General features: G+C 55.9%; 3 protein-coding genes across 7 annotated transcripts in view; 1 reads left to right on the top strand and 2 right to left on the bottom strand.

Moving 5' to 3' along the window:
- The window catches only part of CUNH17orf80 (chromosome unknown C17orf80 homolog), a 3,242-nt gene extending 3,172 nt beyond the window's left edge, over positions 1–70 (bottom strand). The window contains exon 1 of the mRNA XM_041409391.1: positions 64–70. Coding sequence (XP_041265325.1) covers positions 64–70 — 7 coding nt within the window. The remainder of the gene's footprint in view (positions 1–63) is intronic.
- Positions 7–7,558, top strand: FAM104A (family with sequence similarity 104 member A). Of its 2 annotated transcripts, XM_041408979.1 has the most exons (4): positions 7–115; positions 1,641–1,737; positions 5,304–5,366; positions 6,914–7,558. In XM_041408979.1, the coding sequence occupies exons 1-4, from the start codon at positions 69–71 to the stop codon at positions 7,145–7,147; spliced, it is 441 nt and encodes a 146-aa protein (XP_041264913.1). In that variant the 5' UTR covers positions 7–68; the 3' UTR covers positions 7,148–7,558. The 2 variants fall into 2 exon arrangements, with proteins under 2 accessions (XP_041264913.1, XP_041264915.1); XM_041408981.1 differs by lacking the exon at positions 5,304–5,366.
- Positions 7,559–8,051: 493 nt separating this feature from the next.
- COG1 (component of oligomeric golgi complex 1) lies at positions 8,052–16,416 on the bottom strand. Of its 4 annotated transcripts, none has more exons than XR_005953001.1 (15): positions 16,078–16,416; positions 15,388–15,632; positions 14,575–14,756; positions 14,045–14,215; positions 13,816–13,969; positions 13,438–13,648; positions 12,542–13,312; positions 12,161–12,307; positions 11,164–11,325; positions 10,794–10,921; positions 10,276–10,384; positions 9,706–9,815; positions 9,538–9,613; positions 9,138–9,411; positions 8,052–8,238 (listed from the first exon to the last, which is right to left on the bottom strand). XR_005953001.1 is itself a non-coding variant. In XM_041408977.1 (15 exons), the coding sequence occupies exons 1-14, from the start codon at positions 16,393–16,395 to the stop codon at positions 9,158–9,160; spliced, it is 2,802 nt and encodes a 933-aa protein (XP_041264911.1). In that variant the 5' UTR covers positions 16,396–16,416; the 3' UTR covers positions 8,052–8,238; positions 9,138–9,157. The 4 variants fall into 4 exon arrangements, 3 of the variants coding, with proteins under 3 accessions (XP_041264911.1, XP_041264912.1, XP_041264910.1); XM_041408977.1 differs by having other exon boundaries at positions 9,138–9,175; XM_041408978.1 differs by having other exon boundaries at positions 8,052–9,411.
- Positions 16,417–17,212: the final 796 nt, after the last annotated feature.

The following is a 17,212-nucleotide window of genomic DNA, read 5'->3' as shown; positions in this document are numbered from 1 at the left end:
CTCGGCCTCCGCCCCTCAGCGCGGCCAACCGCGGCCCCTCCGCCCGCCCCGCCGCGCTCCCGCCCGCCATGAGCTGCCGGCAGCCGCTGCCGAGCGAGCGGGGAGCGAGACAGAGGTGGGTGAGGGCAGCGCGGCCTGAGGGGGGGAAGGAGGGGCCGCGCTGAGGGGAGGGGGCTCGGCCGCTCGGAGCCGCCCCGGGGGCGCCGCGCGGAGAGGGGTTGGGGAAGGGGAGAGCGGCCCCCGGGCGCTGGGAGGGTTAAATGGGGCTGGGAGGGCGAAGGGACGGGCGGGATGCGGAGGAGGCAGCAGAGGGATCGTGGGGCGGGGGGAGATGGGAGGCCGCGGGGGATCGTGGAGTCGGGGATTGGGGTGGAAGGGACCCCGGAGCCCTTCCCGTGCCGCCCCTGCCGCGGGCACGGACACCTTCCATAGCCCCGGCCGAGCTGCCGAGGTCACTGCAGGCCTCGGGGAAGGGAAGGATCCGGGGGCAGAGATGGGGGAAGGGAGGGGTCTCCCTTCCCCGGAGAGTGTTCCCGGACAGATGGACAGCGTTTGGAGCCTGCCGTCCCTGGGAGGGGGAGCGGGGAGGCAGCTCCGGCTGTAGGCGTGGGCCAAAGCCTGGCGGCTGGGGCTGCTGCACAGAGAGGAGCCGGTTATAAATACCTCCCTCGAGTCTGTTTTGACTCATTCGAGCACGGATTAATTTTAGGCACACCAAAACAGCTCCGTGCCGTGTTTTTTTGGAGGCTGCTGAGATCCTGGCTGACTCGTCCGTGTTTGTAGGGTGGGGAAGAATCGTTTGATGTTTGTGTAGGAATTCTGGGATGCTGCTGGGGAGCAGCTGCTGTGTTGGTGGCACAGAATCACAGCGTGGGTCGGAAGTGACCTTCAGTCCCACCCAGTGCCACCCCCTGCCATGGGCAGGGACACCTCCCGCTGTCCCAGGTTGTTCCAGGTCCTGTCCAGCCTGGTCTTTGAGGTGTTCCCTTGATCTCCTCTAATCTGGGAATATCAGCACCGCCCCCACCCCATTGTCCTCCTCCAAACTCTGCAAAGATTTGGATAAAAATTAGGTGAAAACCTGTACCCACCGTGCCAGACAGTGCAGGGTGCCATGAGAGGGTGGCAGGTACACCAGAAACGGGGCAGAGTTTGTTTTCCACGAGGTGTTTCCTGACAAAACCTTATCTCCACGTGGGAAATGTGATTGTTTTGGAATGTGACTCCAAACCCTGTCAGAGGGGAGAGGCTAAAGAGTCGTTGTGGAGTGGTGTGAGCAGGTGAATCATTGGAGATGTGCTCAGTGTCACTTGTCCCAGGGCTGTCCCCAGCCTGCCAGGTGTCACTCTGAGCCCAGGGATTATTTTTACATCTGCAAGGCTGGCAGTTGTTAAATGAGTTTATTTAGCAGGATGGTTTTAATCCACATCCCTTCAACTGATAGGAGACATCTTGTGAAGAGCAGGACCCTTTTCTCTGTGCCCTCAGGCTGCAGCTGAAAGGGGAGTGTGAGACCCACAGCACCTCGGGGGTGCAGACATCCTGCATTCATTTCTCAGGGGTCCCTGCCCTTTTTGGGTGCCTTCAGAGCACAGAGCAGGAGGTGGCTCAGGGAGCTGATCATTTCTTGTCCCCTGCAGGAAGAGGAGGAGGAATGGCAATGAAGATGATGGCCACGTTCCCCAGACCAAACGTAGCACCAGGAACTCTGTCCTGCAGGACTCGTGGGACACTGAGGTGAGAGCTGAAATCCAGGCTGCCTTTCAACAGCAGCTGGAATATCCTGTGCTTTTTTTTTTTATTTTTCATTTTTATTTCATAGTTTTGTGTTTGAGGTCCTGAGGTTTGGCTTGGTGACACCAGAGATTGAAATCAGTTTGGAAATCCGCGTTTCCTGAGCCTGCTTATCCCTGAATATTTCTGGGGAGAAATTTCAAATCCTGCCTTGCAGCACCCAGGGAAAGAATTCCCAGCTTTTTGGTTTTGCTGTGTGGGCTGAGCTGTGCCCAGAGTGAGGGGGTGCTGGGGGTGGATGTGTCCCTGTGCTCACTCTGCCTGACCATCAACCTTGCCTTCCTCACAGTGAGATGATTATTTGTGGGAGAAAGACACAACACATTCCAGCCAGGCCTTATCTGATGTGCAAAAAATGCTCTGATAGAGCTGCTCAGTTTGAGCAAGACTTGTTCACAGCTAAAACAAACTCAAAACTCGGTGGTTTTTTCTCATATTTTCCATGATTTCTTTGCTGGATGTGGGACAAACTCTCTTGTTTTCTTACACCTCACCAGACAGGTGCAATTTGAGATTTCTTTTCTTAAAAAAAAAAAGAAATTGCTGATTTCCCAACTGCTGCCAGATTTTCTGAGATGTCACCTGGGTGAATCACCTGAAAATTCACTGTGAGCAATGTCCCTGTGGTGTAAACCATTCATGGAAAAGAGGGTGCAGAGCACAGGCTCCCTCTCTGAAGTTAATGAAATTAATTTCTTTGAAGGTTTTGGAAATATCCCTGGTTTTTTAGGGCCTCTTCACTTTGAAGGTGGATTGTAATGAGCAATTACAATCTGAATTATTACGGAATTAACTCAATTATTCAACTGTTAGTTGTACTTCACAGAAAATATTTAGTTGCTGTGTAACTTGGAGCTCTTTTATAATCTGCAAATGGTTTCAGATGGATGTTTCTACATTCTGCTGTGAGGGAAACTCTCTCTTAACCTGGACAAGTAGATCGTGTGACAGCACACTGCTGGAAATGCTCTAAGAGCTGCTGTCCATCAGGAAGGAATCCTCTGGGATGGAAACTGCCCTGTGCTGCTGTTTTCAGGAGGGACACTTTGCATTTTGGGGTGTGCTGGGGAGCAGCAGCCTGGTTTGTTGCCACCTGACCCCGAACCACTTGTCCAACAGGTCGGAGCCCTCCGTGTGTGGAGGGTAGTTAAAGGCCAAAGCAGCTTTGTGGCGGGAGGAGGACGGATTTAGTGTGGAACAAGGGATTGAGTAGCAGTAATGAGTTAAGGATATGAGGAACACCCCCGATGGTGAGTGCCAGGAGCACCTTTGCTTGGTGCTAAAAGCGGGGCTGGCAGTGGCCACACACGAGGGGTGACATCAGCCCTGGCCTGGCTTCCTGTGAGGGGACAGCACGGGCACGGCTCAGCCTAACAGGCTCTGCTTCTTGCATGCACTTGCCTGGTAAAGTCTGGTTTTAACACATTAAACCCTGGTGTGAGGCAGGGAGGAGCTCTCACTGCTGAGAATGTGGGCGCAGCTTCTCCAACAGCCCCGCGCTCCGGGGAACAGAATTCCCAATGTTTTCTCCTGATGAATGGAGCTTTTTCTCTCGTTTTTTTGGCTTGTTTTCTTGTCAGATCCCTCAACTGAGCATGCCCAGAAATTCAAGCCATGAGATTAAATCTGTATCATTCCAACATTTGGTTAAGGACTTCCTGTGCCAAAGGGAGAAATCCTTGTGCTCATTGTGCACGAGTGCTTCCGATTGGAAAGTCTCAGCCAGTTTGCAACACTTGCATTTAGCTTCCTGATACTTTGCTGTGTGCAAAGACCCCTCTTGCTGTTAAAAATCCCCACTGGATTTGGGATATTGCCTGGGAAAGGGGGAGTGGGAGCAATTTGTGACACCCAAGGGCACATGGGAGTTGCTTTTCATCGCAGGCGCCGCACTCCTGCTTTTTGTGAAACATTACCCAAAGTCCTGATTCCTCTGGCCTGTTTTGGTTCAAACTCACTGTTCCCTCTTGCAGAGCGAGGCCTCTTTGAGAACACAGCCTCAGGAAGGCAGTCAAATAGTGTTTTAAACTTGGTGGCAGTCAAGCAGTGTTTTTTGCCAAGATCTCTTCCCAATTTTTTGTCTTGCACGTTTTGCTCTGGAGAATGAGGTGAAGGGAGGTTTTTCCTTAGTGGCAGTTCAAAGCTGGGCTGTTCTGTGATGTTACCCTTCAGTCCCTGACTCAGAGTCCCACTGCTCATCTGAATCACATCCAGTTCCAAAGGATTTGCTCTTTTCTGCCTCTGGATTGTCCTTTCACCCAGGACAGGCAGCACTTCCAGCTTTCACAGGATGGAAAGAGATTCTCTTCAATCTCCATCAGTGCTGCTTTTTGGCCAGTTGCTCTAGGGATGTGCCATTCCTGGTGCTCCTGGAGAAGCCACTCACAGGTTACAGGCACCCTGAGGGTGACAGAAACCTCTGCCCTGGGCTCAGTCCATGGCCAGGCACAGCCATGGGGCTGGAGCTGCAGCCAGGGTTAAACATTAGCGAGGCAGAGCCTTTGCCACGGAATTTCGCTTCCTGTTCAGCCTGTCCTCCCTTTTCCAGGAGCTCAGCTGTGTTGTTTGCCCTGTAGTTGGTTAGAAATCCATTGCATGTCCCCAGATGGAGCCAGGAGAAGTTGCAGTGGATCCTGCAAGGGGAATGCTGAGGTTCCCAGCTGTGCTCTGCAGCTGGGGAATCACCAATGCAAACCCTTTGCTCTCGTTTTCCCAGGGAAGGAAGCGAGTCTGAGTGTTCTGGCTGACCCTTTCCTTCCTGAACAACTTCTGCAAACCCGAATTTCTCATAGTTCCTCTCTGTTCTGGCCAGGAGTGAAACACTGCCGGGTTCTTGGCAGAGATCAAATCAAAGTTCTTGTCCCCCACTATCCAGGGAAGGGCTGCTCTTCAGTTCTAACTAAAACCAGGTCGTGGCCCTGTTAAACTCCTCTGGGAAGATGTGGAGAGCAGCAGGGGCTGAGTGGTTCTTTCTCCAGTTCCTGTCACGAGGGATTGTCCCAGATCTGCACATTTAACAGAACATTTGTTTGTTTTAAAACTTGAAGTGTGATGCTAAGGGTTAATGAGCCCAGTAAACCTTGAAGATGCCCTTTTGATAGCTAAAGTATTCATAAATATCACTGGGCTGCTTTCCTTTGGCCCTGTAAAGCTTTGTCATGCTGACTTGATGACTTTAAGGATTCTTTTCTTGTCTGATTGTAGTCCAGATGCGTTACAGAATGTGCACCACAGCCTGGGGACATGGTAGGTGCTCCATGTGATGTGGGCAGTGATGAAGGGGTGCCAGTGCTAGTGAATCTTTGCCTCAGAGAACTGGAAATAAAGAGGGTCTGACAAACCCCATCTGTCACCAGCCTGAGGTGTCAGAAGCACGTCCCAGGACACGCTGCCAGCTTTGAGATGCACAAAATAATCACTGCTAACAGCTGGAAAACGTTTGTTGAGATGTGAAACGTGAGCAGCAAGCGAGGCCAGGTTCTCATTTGGATTTTTACCTTGATTTGCAGAAGGTGGCTGTTACGAAGCTCACTAAGGAGCGCAGACTAAAAGGAAACAAAGTGTCCTGTGCGGTGGGTTTCTCTCCGAGGCTGCTGTGACCCCTCAAATCGCGTGTGACTCTTTGTGCTGCTCTGCAACAGCAGCTGCGCTGCCCGGCACCACCCCCAGCTCCTCCCTGTCCTGCCGGGGCTCTTTCCCTCTCTAGATGTAGGCAGAGGAGCTCTGGTTGCTCCCGTGGTTCCATCTGTGCTCCCTCGGGAATGACCCCGCTGTGTGTTTCTCTCTCCTGGCAGCCCGGGGCCCTTGGCTTGGCTTGCTGTGCTCCCACAGAGCTGAAGCATTTTTGGTGCTTAGCAAAACAAAGGAATTTGTCAGGGTTGGATGGTCAGGATCGATGGTGGATCAGGGCTGGGGGAGGGTTGTGTTCCATCCAAACATCCACAGTGCCTCCCTGGGCACTGCACACACTGCTGGGTGCAGCTTGCACCATTCCTGATTTACCCCAAACACTGCTGGGTGCAGTTTGCACCATTCCTGATTTACCCCAAACACTGCTGGGTGCAGCTTGCACCATTCCTGATTTACCCCAGGTGAAGCCCTTCTGGAAGTGGTGCTGACTGGCAAATCCCTGAGGATTTAGTGAAATTTGTCCTCTTCTGATGTGGCCACAAAACTGTGACTTCTATGGCTTAATCCTTACAAAAATATCGATTTTTTTTAGCTGCTGTCGCTTACTCTGTCTGCTTTTATGAATCATTTATGGGGTGGCAGAGTAGCCACTTGCTGATTGACTCACCCAAATATTTGCAGGTCCTGACCAGCAGATCACACAAACTAAAACTGGAACTAATGGAACCTTTCCTTAGCAGCCCTTAAAATGGTGTTTTATGTCTTTGAATCCCTTATGATGATGGCAAATGCTCTTCCAGCCATTCCCATGAAATGTGGTTGTCCTAAATGCTGGCAAATGAGCCCTGGCCTCTTATCCCAGTCAAATGCCGAGTTCTTTTTCCTGCATGAGGAATTCCTCAGTGCCTGCTGCTCTTTCACTGTCATGTCAAGTAAATTGGTGTGGAATTGCCATGGAACACTTCCAGTTAACACTGCCCGGGAGTGCTTAACTGGGAGGAGAGTACTTGAGGGTGGGGTGTTCAAAGACTTAAACTGGGTGTTGTGTGCATTTGTTTCTCACAGCCTCTTGCTTTGGATGCTTCAGATCCTACTTTGGGATTGCCTTGTAGGAAAGTGCTTTGCATGGTGCTTCCCTCAAACCCTGCCCTGCCTGTACTGACGCTGCAGCTCCCTGGGAATGTTCTTTATTTTCCAATTCTCGGATCACCCCAGCAAACTTCACTAGTGCAAGCGTGGGGTTGGGGCAGAGCTGAGGGCTTTGACGGGGGAGGACTGAAATCCAACACCCTGCAGGTCACTGAACCCCGGGTGAAGGCTTGTCCCTTCAGCTCTGTGACGCTGGCAACAGCGACCTCTCTGTGCCAAGGTGGATTTATTCAGTCCATCGGGCTGGAAATGTGGAAGGGAGGGATTTATCCTAAAGGCTTGCTTCTGTGGGGTGAGGAAGAAGTGTCTGATGTTGCTGTTCACCCTCTGTGTGTCCCAGTCCTCCAGCAGTGACAGCGGGAGCAGCAGCAGCAGCTGTAGCAGCAGCAGCATCAACAGCCCCGACAGAGCAGAGTCCAGCCTCAACCCCAGGATTGCAGGATCCAGCCCTGTCTCCTCCCAGCCCTTCCATGAGCAGTCTGCACTAAGCCAAGGTCCTTACTTCCACATCAACCAGATCCTGAAGGAAGCCCACTTCCACAGCCTACAGAGCCGGGGACGCCTCCCTACATGATGACCCAGCAGCTCCCTGCCTTCTGTGAAGGGACAGCACTGTGTAGATTTGATATTTCAACTTCAAAGTTTGTTAAAATGGAATTGCACAAAATTGCCTGTTGCCTTTTCAGTCTATATTTGAAATAACAGGTTAACAGGAGATTGTTTACTTGTGGTTTGCTGCACTATTGCAATGCAAAAGGGGCTTTGAAGCAATTTTTATAGGATTCTTTTTGGGGTGGTTCTAAAGTACGTGGCGAGAGGAGACTGAGGAGTCCACATGTGTGTTATAGGATTGCAAACTGTCCAATTCCAATCGACTGCCTAATCTGTTTGTTAGCAAGTTGTTGCTTTCTGTAAAGTTCTCTTAAGCGTTCCTCTTCAGTTTTATAAGTCTTTTTTTAATTTCAATAAACTAGTTAAAAAATGATTTGGCAACATAATTTTTTGAGCATTTAGAGTTAGTGAGAATAGGAGCAGCGAGTGCAGGTCCTTAGGCCTGCAAACTCCCGCCCAGCTCAGGGTGATGAGTCTTCTCTCATGAGCTTCACTGCTGCAGGACTGGAAGGGAAATGTGAAATTGGAGCCAGGACAGGTTGGGCAGGTGCTGCAGGGGCCTCTCAGGGCAGGGTGGTGGTGCCTGAGGACACAGGCCTCTTACCCTGCTCAGCACCCCTTTCCAGCTGTGAAATGTTTTGTTTTCTGTTAGTGTGTAGGTTGTTTTGGCTTTTTTTTTTTTCCCTTTAATTTGATTTTAACAATGTAAGGATAGGAGGTGAAAGAGCAGCTCCACCTCTGTTCCAGCAGCCAGGGGACAAGGACAATCCAAGCTGTGTCTGTTCCTGTGCCACGCCCCGCTCTGGCTGAGGATGGGAAGCACTGACAATCCCAGAGGTGTCACCGAGGGGACAGACAGACAGATCTCAGTGAAGACAAACCCCCAGAGCAGTTTTATTGGTTGCTGCCTCACTTGGTCATGCCCGAGAGCCAGCCCAGCTTGAAGAGGGACGGTGCCACCGTGTCCTCGTCGTCGGTGAGGAGCTGCCGGAACAGGGAGCCCGGCCGCGCCGCCTCGTCCTCCCTGGGCAGCACAGCAGCTGCAGCCTGGCCCTTTGGAAAGACAAAAGTGACTCTGACTCTCACAGCACCCCCGGGGCTCCCTCTGTCCCCCAGCAGCACAGGGGTGGAACCACGGCACGCACCAGGAGCGGTGGCACTGCTGGGGGACTGACAGACACACACCTCGCTGCTGGTAGCAACAGACACTTGGCAGATGTCACTCAATGCTCATAAAACCCCTGATGAACACTCATCAAAACCCTCTGAGCAGCAGGGCAGGGGCTGCTGCTCTCAGAGCAAGGGAGCACAGCGTGGTAGAAGCACAGCTGGTGCCCTTGCAGGAGCTGTTCTTGGAGAACTGCAGATTTTAACCCTTCCAGAAGAGTTTTAGCATTGAAGAAGGAGCAAGCATCTGTCAGGGATCGTGGCAAGTGTGGCTAGCACAGGACACAGGTGTGCTGAGCACAGCACAGCAGCTGAGAGGAGTGACAGAACGAGCCAGACGTCACTGCACACTTCTATGCTCTAGTCCAGCTGAGCTGTGAGAGGTAAGGAATACCTTTGCTGGGAAGTTCTGGGCTTTTAACCACCCCTTCTGCTGGGTCTGGTCCTTAAGGGCTCCGAGAAATGGAGAAGGGGAGTTGCAAATTGAACATCATCTCAAATGACACTGGTAAAAACAGGCCTTTACCTCTTTGTCTTGGCTCTTGTCAACTCAACAACTTGTCCCAGTTGCCAAGACCACCACAGATAGATTGGGCTGGTAATAAGTAAAGGAAACATTAATTGCTGCTTCCCACAGCACTGAGGTGTTCCTTGGCTCTCACCCAGCACACAGAGCTCCATCTAAGCAGATGTTCTAAACTGGGGGAAATGGAGCAACAGAAAGATTGGCTGCTACAGCTCAGCACCACGGGAGCAGCAGGACACTCCTCACACAGCTGGGGTACCTGGCCAGGCCTCCTCGGGGTTACAGGGCAGCATCCCACTGCAAAGGAGTTCAAGCATTAGCTACTGTCCTTCAGCCTTTCTTGCAGCCCTCTTTAATGAGTTGTCTTTGATGCATTGCCCTCATCCATGTACACCTTCACTGCCTCTGCAGTGCTTATTGCCTGCCACAGAGCAGTGACCCCAAAACCACGGGGGCAAAGGGTGGGTGGGGTTTTGGAGGGTCCTGGAGAAATCCACCCCATCCCTGCTGTGCTGCCGTAATGATTCATTTTACTGAAAATAAAAATCAGGTGAAACCATGTTTGGCTTCTTTCTTCTTTGCCCATAAACTCCAGTGTCAGGGGAACAGTGAATACTGGGAAAATATTCCTATTTTTACAGCTCAGTTCAAACACCAACCTGGACTCTTTCTGTGCTCCTGCCAGTGGACTTGCTCTTCCGCGAGCTCGACATGCTCAGTGGCAGAAGTCCAAACCTTAAGAAATGAAAGAAAGAAATGTGGGAAGCAGCAATTCCAGAGCAGCTTCCCAGAGGCAGGAGAATGCCTGGAAGAGCCGGGTGCCTCACCTGATCTGGCTGGATGCCAAGGGCAGGATGTTGTGGAGTTCCTGCGAGCTCAGCGCGCCGCCCCTGCTCGTGTACTGGTTCTCTGTCCCAGTCAGCAGGCCAAAGAGAACCTGGAAGGCACCAGGAGCGGCTTGGATTTGGGGAAGAGAAGCTGGAAGGGACCAGAGCTGTTTGGATCTGGGGTTCCTGCAGAGCTGACCCCGCAGTGTGTGATAAGTCCACTGGCACACCACGAGCACTGAGTGTGAACATCAAGTGTCTCTCTCCCCACTCTTAACTCTGGTGTTTAATTATTCCCACAGTCGAGTCCCAGACCTGTTTCAGCACTACTTAACCCAATTAGTGTTGCACAGGCTCCACTGAATCCTGTTAGATAAAGTTCAGCCACCCCACACACAGGGCCGTGCAGCCGGCTCAGCCAGCTCCTCTTATCTTCAGCTGGCACTGAACACTCTTCCCCCTTCCAAGCAAGTGCCGGTGCTTATCTTGAGGCACTAAGCAGTTTAAAGCCAGCCCAGCTGCCCTGCTGAAGGCATTCTGCAGGGCCCCTGCTCCAGCCCTGCTCCCTACCGAGGTTCTCTGCACCAGGCGGTTCAGGTTGCTGTTCAGGTGCGGGGTGAAGACATCCAGGTCGAAGGGATCGATGTGTCCCTCCAGGAAGTCAATGACCTTCTCAATCCTGCAGGCAGAGGGCTTCTGTCAGGGGTGACATCCTGGTGATGCCAGCTCTGAAGCAGCCAGAGATTTCCTGTCTGGGGTGACTGAGCACAACAGGAATTACTCAGCAGAACAGCAGCTGCCCCAAGGGTTTCCAACTCTTACACAATCCCAGCAGCAGGAACCGCTCCCCGTGGTAACCCCCAAGGCTTTAACTCTTGGCTGGAAGCTCAGCTGCTCTGTCCAAGGGCACCCTCTGAGGGTATCCTATGGACACAAGGAGGGGGGCCAGCCCCTGGCCACAGAACCCCACCCCTCCTGTGTTTAGAGGACGAGCTCAGTGTTTGTGCAGTGTCAGACCTTGGAGCTTGCATTGGTTCAGGGCCCCCCAGAGCACTGCTGGGGGATGTGAACCCCAGAATGCACCATACCCGGAGTCCTGCTTGATCCTGCTGGGTTTTGTGTCCTCACTCTTGGCTGTCAGGATGATGCTGAGGTACCTCAGGTCGTAGAGTAACTGCAGAGCCCTGCTCTGGGTCAGGGGGAAGCTGTCTGGCCTCTGCAAACAGGAGAGGCAGGAATGGGGCTCCTCGCTGGCACAGGGCAGGCTGCCCAAGGGGCAGTATTTGAGAACACCCACCCCAAGGCACAACCAGAGTGTGAAATCTGGTGTCTGCCTCAGCTGTGGGGGAGGCAGGATGCGTGTAAGGGTGTCCCCTTTCCAGCTGTCAGGACAGGCATGAGCTGGATGTGGCCCTGCATTCCCAGGTACCTTCTCCCTCCCATCCCACACCCAGGTACCTTCTCCTGCTTCTGCTCCACCAGCTTTCCATAGGCAGCCAGCACCTCTGCCATGCAGCTCCTCAGCAGCTCCTGCAGGGTGACCTTGGGCAGGGTGTGCCCACCAACCCTGTTCACCTCCTGGCACAGGCTGAACAGGAGGCACTGCACGTGCCACGAGGGCTGGGCAGGAGAACACAGTTTATTTGCAGTTGCTCTGTAAACTCCATTCCCTTCCACATCCCTTCAGCTGGCTGGTGGGAGTGTCCCACTTCCTCAGCAGCCACAAAGCTCTGCCCCACAGCTTGGCTCAGGCATCTCACAGGGTCTGGGTTACTGACACCTCAGATTTTGGGTTACAGCAGCTCCCAAAGCCCCAAAAAGACTTTGCCAGACACTGAATGCAGTGAGAAGAGAATTGCTTGTGCATCTTCTGTCAGCACAGGCCCTGCTTTGCCCACCCACTCCCTGGGGCTGTTCCTCCCTCACCTCCTGGGCCTCCTGAATTCTCACCCAGCTGCTTTTCCCCTCAGATAACAGAATTCACTGGATAAGGCTCACTGCATTTCCCTGTCCAGCCCCTCCCATGCTGTGCAAACACAGAACTCACTCCAGGCCTGGTCCCCTCCCCCCTGCCACCTGCTCTGTCCCTGTGAGGTCCTTCCTGTGCCACCACCACACCCTTGGGAAGCCACGTGCCTCAATTCCCTTAGGATTCCACAGTCCCGCTGCTGCAGCCCTGTCCTTCAATGCATCCAACTTCCATGGAATCTCTCCTGGGACCTCTGTGTTTAAACCAGGCCTAAGTACTCCGCTGGCTCAGTTTTACAGGATCTGGGCCAACCTTACTCATGGAGATAAACAGCGACAATGACCTATTTCCTTCCTCTGACCTCTGTCCTCACGAGGTGAGTATCTCAAAGAGCACCACAGAGTGTTTGTCCTCTGTTCTGACACCAAACACCCTCCCCAGCAGCTCAGCCAGTGCTGGGCTCCTCCCACAGGCTGCTCCTCGTACCTGCACAGGCAGCCGGATCTTGGACGTCACGCTGCTCCCAGACTCGGTTTCCTCCTGGATTTCAATCTCGTCCCAGTTGGTGGCCGTGGCCAGGACAGAGCCAGCCGTGTCAAGCAGCAACGAGTGGGTGAAGGACTGAACCAGACCCTGGAGCACAACAACGAAAGTTCTGATCACAGGACACTTCTAACAGGGCCAAGGCCAGCCAGCCCACCCTGCCTGTGACCTGCTGCACCCCTGCACCTCCCAAAGCGAACCTCAGGGACACCAAGCCCCTGCAGCCACCCCTCTCTGACCGGGCAGCAGCACAGGGAGCTCAGGGCAGCCCCAGCAAGGGAACCCTCCCCAAAACCATCTCCAAGGAGGGAAACTGCTCCTTACTTTGGTGACAGCCGAGCTCCAGAGCCGATAAGCCACCAGGCTCTGCTGCAGGAGCTCTGCCTTCACCCCCTGCCACTTGGCCAGCTCGGGGGACACCTCTGGGGCTTTGCCCTTGCCCAGCTTCTTGGCAGAGCGTGGCTCCTTGGGCGCCGACTCCGCACCGCCCGCCTGGCCCAGCACACAGCGCTGCAGGTGAGGGCACAGCTCGGGCAGGGCCTGGCACAGCCTGGCCATGAAGAGCACGGCGTTGAGCCTGGCGTCCCCAGGAGGGTCCAGCTGGCTCTGGGCACTCTGGAGCTGCTCCTGGATGCAGCCCAGGAGGTGCTGGACGCAGGTGACGCAGCGGTCACGGAGCAGCCCCTGCACGGTGCCGGCGTCGGCGAAGCGGTCGAAGGCAGAGCGCGGTGGCACCGCGGGCTCCTTGGGGACAGAGTCGTCCCCGGGGAGGTAGGACAGGACATCCTCCAGCCTGGCCTTCAGCTTGGAGTCCAGCGTGGAGCAGAAGCTCTGCACGCACGGAGTGAGCGCCTGTGCCTTCATGGCCAGCCCGCTCCGGGCGAAGGGCCCGCGCTGCCCCACGCTGACCCACGCCGCGTCCCCGGGCAGGTCCCCGGGGCTCTCCGACCACAGGAACAGGGCCACGTTGTGTTCCAGCTGGATCTGCTTGCTCAGGGCACCGCTGCCAGCTTTCACTTCCAACTCCTGCAAGGCTACAGCCAGCAGCTGCTTGGAGCTGCTTGAAATGGAGTCGAAGCCTTCTTTGGTCAGAGTCTGCAACAGAACCAGGAGAAAAAACCAATTACAATGTGCCACAAAAACACACCCTCAGTGTGCTGTGAGCTGGGTGAGACAACACCTGGGGGTGCAGAGCAAGGATCCCACATCACAGCACCCACCTGCAGCCTGTCCAGGAAGAGCTGCTGCAGCAGCTCCTCCCAGAAGGACACAGGCCTGTCCAGCAGGCGCCGGCACATGGCCTCCCAGTTGTGGCTGCTGGACTCGCTGGACAGCAGCTCCCACACGGCATCACGGATCCCTGCCAGCCCCTTCATGCTCTTCACATACACCAGCAGGGTCCTGACCCCTGTCCTGATGTCATCACTGCACCTGGAGGCAAAGTGTCACCTCTGTGAGGGGGGTGAGGTCTTGGCATAGGGTGCCTGGCTGCTGGGTGTGCTGTGCTGCCTCTGGTTGCTTCAATCAGGGTGGAGGATGAGGAAGATGAGGGGATGAGGAGGAAGGCAGCCAGGCTGGGATTGCCCTGTCCCACTCACATGTTGATCCACTGCTGCAGGGTCTCCCTGAGGTACTCCTGGCTGATGGGGTGTGCCAGGGTCCGCAGGGCGGGCTGGAATTCCACCACGGACTCGGGCAGGTACTTGAACCAACTGCTCAGCTTCAGATCCTCCTCCAGCACCCCTCCTCTCCCTGGAATCACAGCCAGGGATCAGCCCAGCACAGGGCACCCTCCTGCCTGCACTCCTGGGCAGGTGCAGGCCTCACCTGCAGGGTTCTGGCCCGTGCTGCTCTCCAGGGTGGAGAAGAGCAATCCACAGGGCAGGGCTGGCTCCGGGGCCATCCCCTCGGGCACGGTGTAGAAGAGAGCGTGGGCCTGGTACAGCGTGGTGGTGAGCAGCTCCATCAGGGAACACACCTGGGCTTTGATACCTGCGCCTGCAGAGAGGTGACCTTGAGCCAGGGCAGCCCTTCAGCACAGGTCAGTGGCACTGACCCTTCCAATGATCCCTTCCAGGAAGGGCTGGAAGGATTCACCCTCATGCCCCACCTGCTTCCCCATTACAGATGGGCTTGACCTAAGCCCTTGAGAACCATTAATTTTTGTGATTTTTTGCAGTGTCCCTGCCACAATTCAATTTAGGGGAATCCCCCATCTTCCCATTTATGGGAACCTCCCACCTTCCCATTCACCATTTTCCCATTTATGGGAATCTCCCATCCCTGCAGTGGGGGCAGGAGGAGGCGAAGGGAAGGCTCACCCCGAGCTCCCCAGGGAGCAGCCCCGCGGCACTGACCGTGGTGTGGCTGGTTGAGCAGCTGCTGGATGGCCAGTTTCCTGGCCAGCAGGAAGTCAGCCAGGGCCTGCCGTGGGGAGCTGTCCTCCAGCAGCATGATGGCACACAGGGCTTCTGCCACCGCCTGGTCCGAGCCCGTGGGGCAGCGCAGCAGGGCCTTGCTCTCCTGCAGGATGGTGGATCTGCCACAGGAACCAGCTGGGAGTCACTGCCCGAGCCACACGCCCAGCTGGGCTCGCGGAGGGGCTGCCAAAGTGTGGCTCTTTCCACACTGTGCTGCTTGTATCTGGGGATTACAGGACTGGAGAGATGGTTTTTGTGCCAGGCTGGTGGAATGGTTTGGGTTGGAAAGGATCTCCCTAAATCCCTGTCAGTCCAGTCCCGTTACCTGATGGAGCCCCCAGGATGTGCTGCTGGCCATGGGATATTCCCTCACATCCCTCTTTCCCTGCCTGCCAGCTTTCCAGGGCATTCCTGGGGCACTGTGCTCCCAGCTTGGCACCTGCCCTGGGCTCTCCTGTGGGATCCAGGTGCAGCTGCCTCAGGCAGAGCCTCTTGGGACAGTGAAGAATCATTCTCCCGCCTTGCTGCAGCCGATTTCTGTCCTGCCTTCCCTGGGCTGTGTCTGAGTCCCACTGACAGCGAGTGCTTTGGGCTGGGAGGCTCTTTAGCATCGAGCCCTTCCAAATCCCTAAACCAGCCTGCTCCGTGGGACATTCCCAGGGATGGGACAGCCAAATCTTCTCAGTGTAACCTGTGCCAGGGGCTCACCCCCTCCCGAGCCAGCCCTCCCGTGCCCCACTCCCGACGCACCTGAGGTGGCTGGCAGCTGCCACCTGCCGCAGCAGGATGGGGAAGCGGGCGAGGATGGCGCTGGAGCGGGCTCGGGGGGTGTCCAGCTGCAGCTGGCGGCGCAGGTGAGCCCCGAGCAGGTGGAGCCGGGCGGCGGGCAGGTAGCGGCCGCCTTCCACCGCCCCCCAAACCTGCTCGGGAACCTCCAGCAGCAGCTTCAGCTGCGCCGCCGCCCCGTAGAAACTCTGGTGAGCCGGTGGGAGAACCTGGAAAGGGAAAACAGAGGATGAGGGAGTAGATGGGGATAAAAGGGCAAAAATAGGGGATGAGTGGAGAGAAGGGATGCGGAGGAGGAGAGGAAGGTGGGAGAAGGGGCCAGGCAGGGAGATGGAGTGAGGGGATAAGAGTGGGTGCAAGGGGGAAAGAGGCCGTGAGGGGTTGGTTCTGTGGCTGCCCCGTAAAAACTCTGGTGGGCCGGTGCGCGAACCTGGAAGGGGCACACAGGGCTCAGGGGAGAAAAAGGGATGAAAAAATAGACGGGGAGATAAAAGTGGGGCAAAACCACGGGATGAGCGGAGAGAAAAAGGGATGTGGAGGAAGAGAGGAAGATGGGAGAAGGGGCCAGGCAGGGAGATGGAGTGAGGGGATAAGAGTGGGTGCAAGGGGGAAAGAGGCCGTGAGGGGCTCTGTGGCCGCCCCGCTGCCCCTCACCGTGCCGGCGGGGCCGGGCCGGGCCGTGCCGCCGCGCTGCAGCCCCCTCACGGCGCCCAGCAGGCGTTCGGCGCTCCGCCGCATCTCGGCGATGGTGTCGGCCGCCTCGATGAGGTCGCGGTAGCGCTCGCCCACCATCTGCCGCAGCTCCTCCCGCTTCTGCTCGATGCCGGCGCGCAGCCGCCGCTCCACCGCCCGCAGCTCGGCCGCCGTGTGCGCCTCAAACAGCGCCTCAGCCTCGGCGCCGCGCGCCGCCATCGCCGCCACAGCGACATCAGCACCAGACCCTGCCCGCGCCGGCGGAGCCACCGCCGCCATCTTGATCACGGGAAAGGGATGGCGCTTCCGGGCGTCACCGCGGCGCGGCGCCGCCATCTTTGTGCCGGGCACCCGGCTGAGTTGCCACGGCAGCACCGCCATCTTTGTGCCGGGCACACCCAGGCCTGGGTGCCGACGGCAGCGCCGCCATCTTTTTGTCGGGCACAGCCGCACCCGGGTACCGTTGCCACGGCAGCGCCGCCGCCATCTTTGTTCCGGGCACAGCCCACCCCCGTGCTGTTGCCATGGCAGTGCCGCCATCTTTGTGCCGGGCACAGCCGCGTTGCCACGGCGACGCGGCCTGAGGGGAGCGAACGCCGCTTTATTTATTTTATTTATAGTTTGTTTATTTATTTAATCGCGTTTTCTTTTTCTTCCCCGTTTCCCGAGAAACGGGTCGGGCTCCGCGGCCTGCGGGTGCCGCTGTCACTCCACACACCCCGGGAGGTTTTGCCCTCAGGGCGCTTTGGGTTGGGGGGGCTTGGTTCGAACCGGGCTGTTTGCTCATTGTCCCCGTCCAAAAACACCGCTCTGAGCACCGGGATATTCCCCCAAAATCCATCCAAGATGGGATTGAGTTTAAGGTCCCTTCCAGCCCCAAGGGAGAGGCAGATCCAGAGGCAGGCAGGATCCAGCTCCGCGGGAGATGCGGCTGCAGGCGGAGCAGGTGGGCTCGGGGGTGAGGCTGTTGGTGCTGGAAATTGAGATGGAAGAGAAAGAATCCCGGGTGTTTTGGCGTGATTCGGTTTGTTTGTGTGGGCGGTGTTGGTGCTGCTGGCCTGCACAGCTGCTCAGAGCTCAACTTTTTGTTTCTAGG

Source organism: Onychostruthus taczanowskii, unplaced genomic scaffold (genome assembly GCF_017590055.1).
Source record: "Onychostruthus taczanowskii isolate IOZ18803 unplaced genomic scaffold, ASM1759005v1 scaffold30, whole genome shotgun sequence".
Taxonomy (NCBI): Eukaryota; Metazoa; Chordata; class Aves; order Passeriformes; family Passeridae; genus Onychostruthus; species Onychostruthus taczanowskii.
This window is presented reverse-complemented; position numbering and strand designations above follow the sequence as displayed.

Excerpts from the sequence above, each read along its gene's own strand:
- FAM104A (XM_041408979.1), top strand. The coding sequence starts at position 69 with ATGAGCTGCCGGCAGCCGCTGCCGAGCGAGCGGGGAGCGAGACAGAG. Across the intron at positions 1,738-5,303 it reads AGGACTCGTGGGACACTGAG|AAGGTGGCTGTTACGAAGCT; the intron begins GTGAGAGCTGAA and ends CTTGATTTGCAG. Across the intron at positions 5,367-6,913 it reads GAAACAAAGTGTCCTGTGCG|TCCTCCAGCAGTGACAGCGG; the intron begins GTGGGTTTCTCT and ends TGTGTGTCCCAG.
- COG1 (XM_041408976.1), bottom strand. The coding sequence starts at position 16,395 with ATGGCGGCGGTGGCTCCGCCGGCGCGGGCAGGGTCTGGTGCTGATGTC. Across the intron at positions 13,313-13,437 it reads TCTTCCTGGACAGGCTGCAG|ACTCTGACCAAAGAAGGCTT; the intron begins GTGGGTGCTGTG and ends GTTCTGTTGCAG. Across the intron at positions 10,922-11,163 it reads TGGAGCAGAAGCAGGAGAAG|AGGCCAGACAGCTTCCCCCT; the intron begins GTACCTGGGTGT and ends TCCTGTTTGCAG.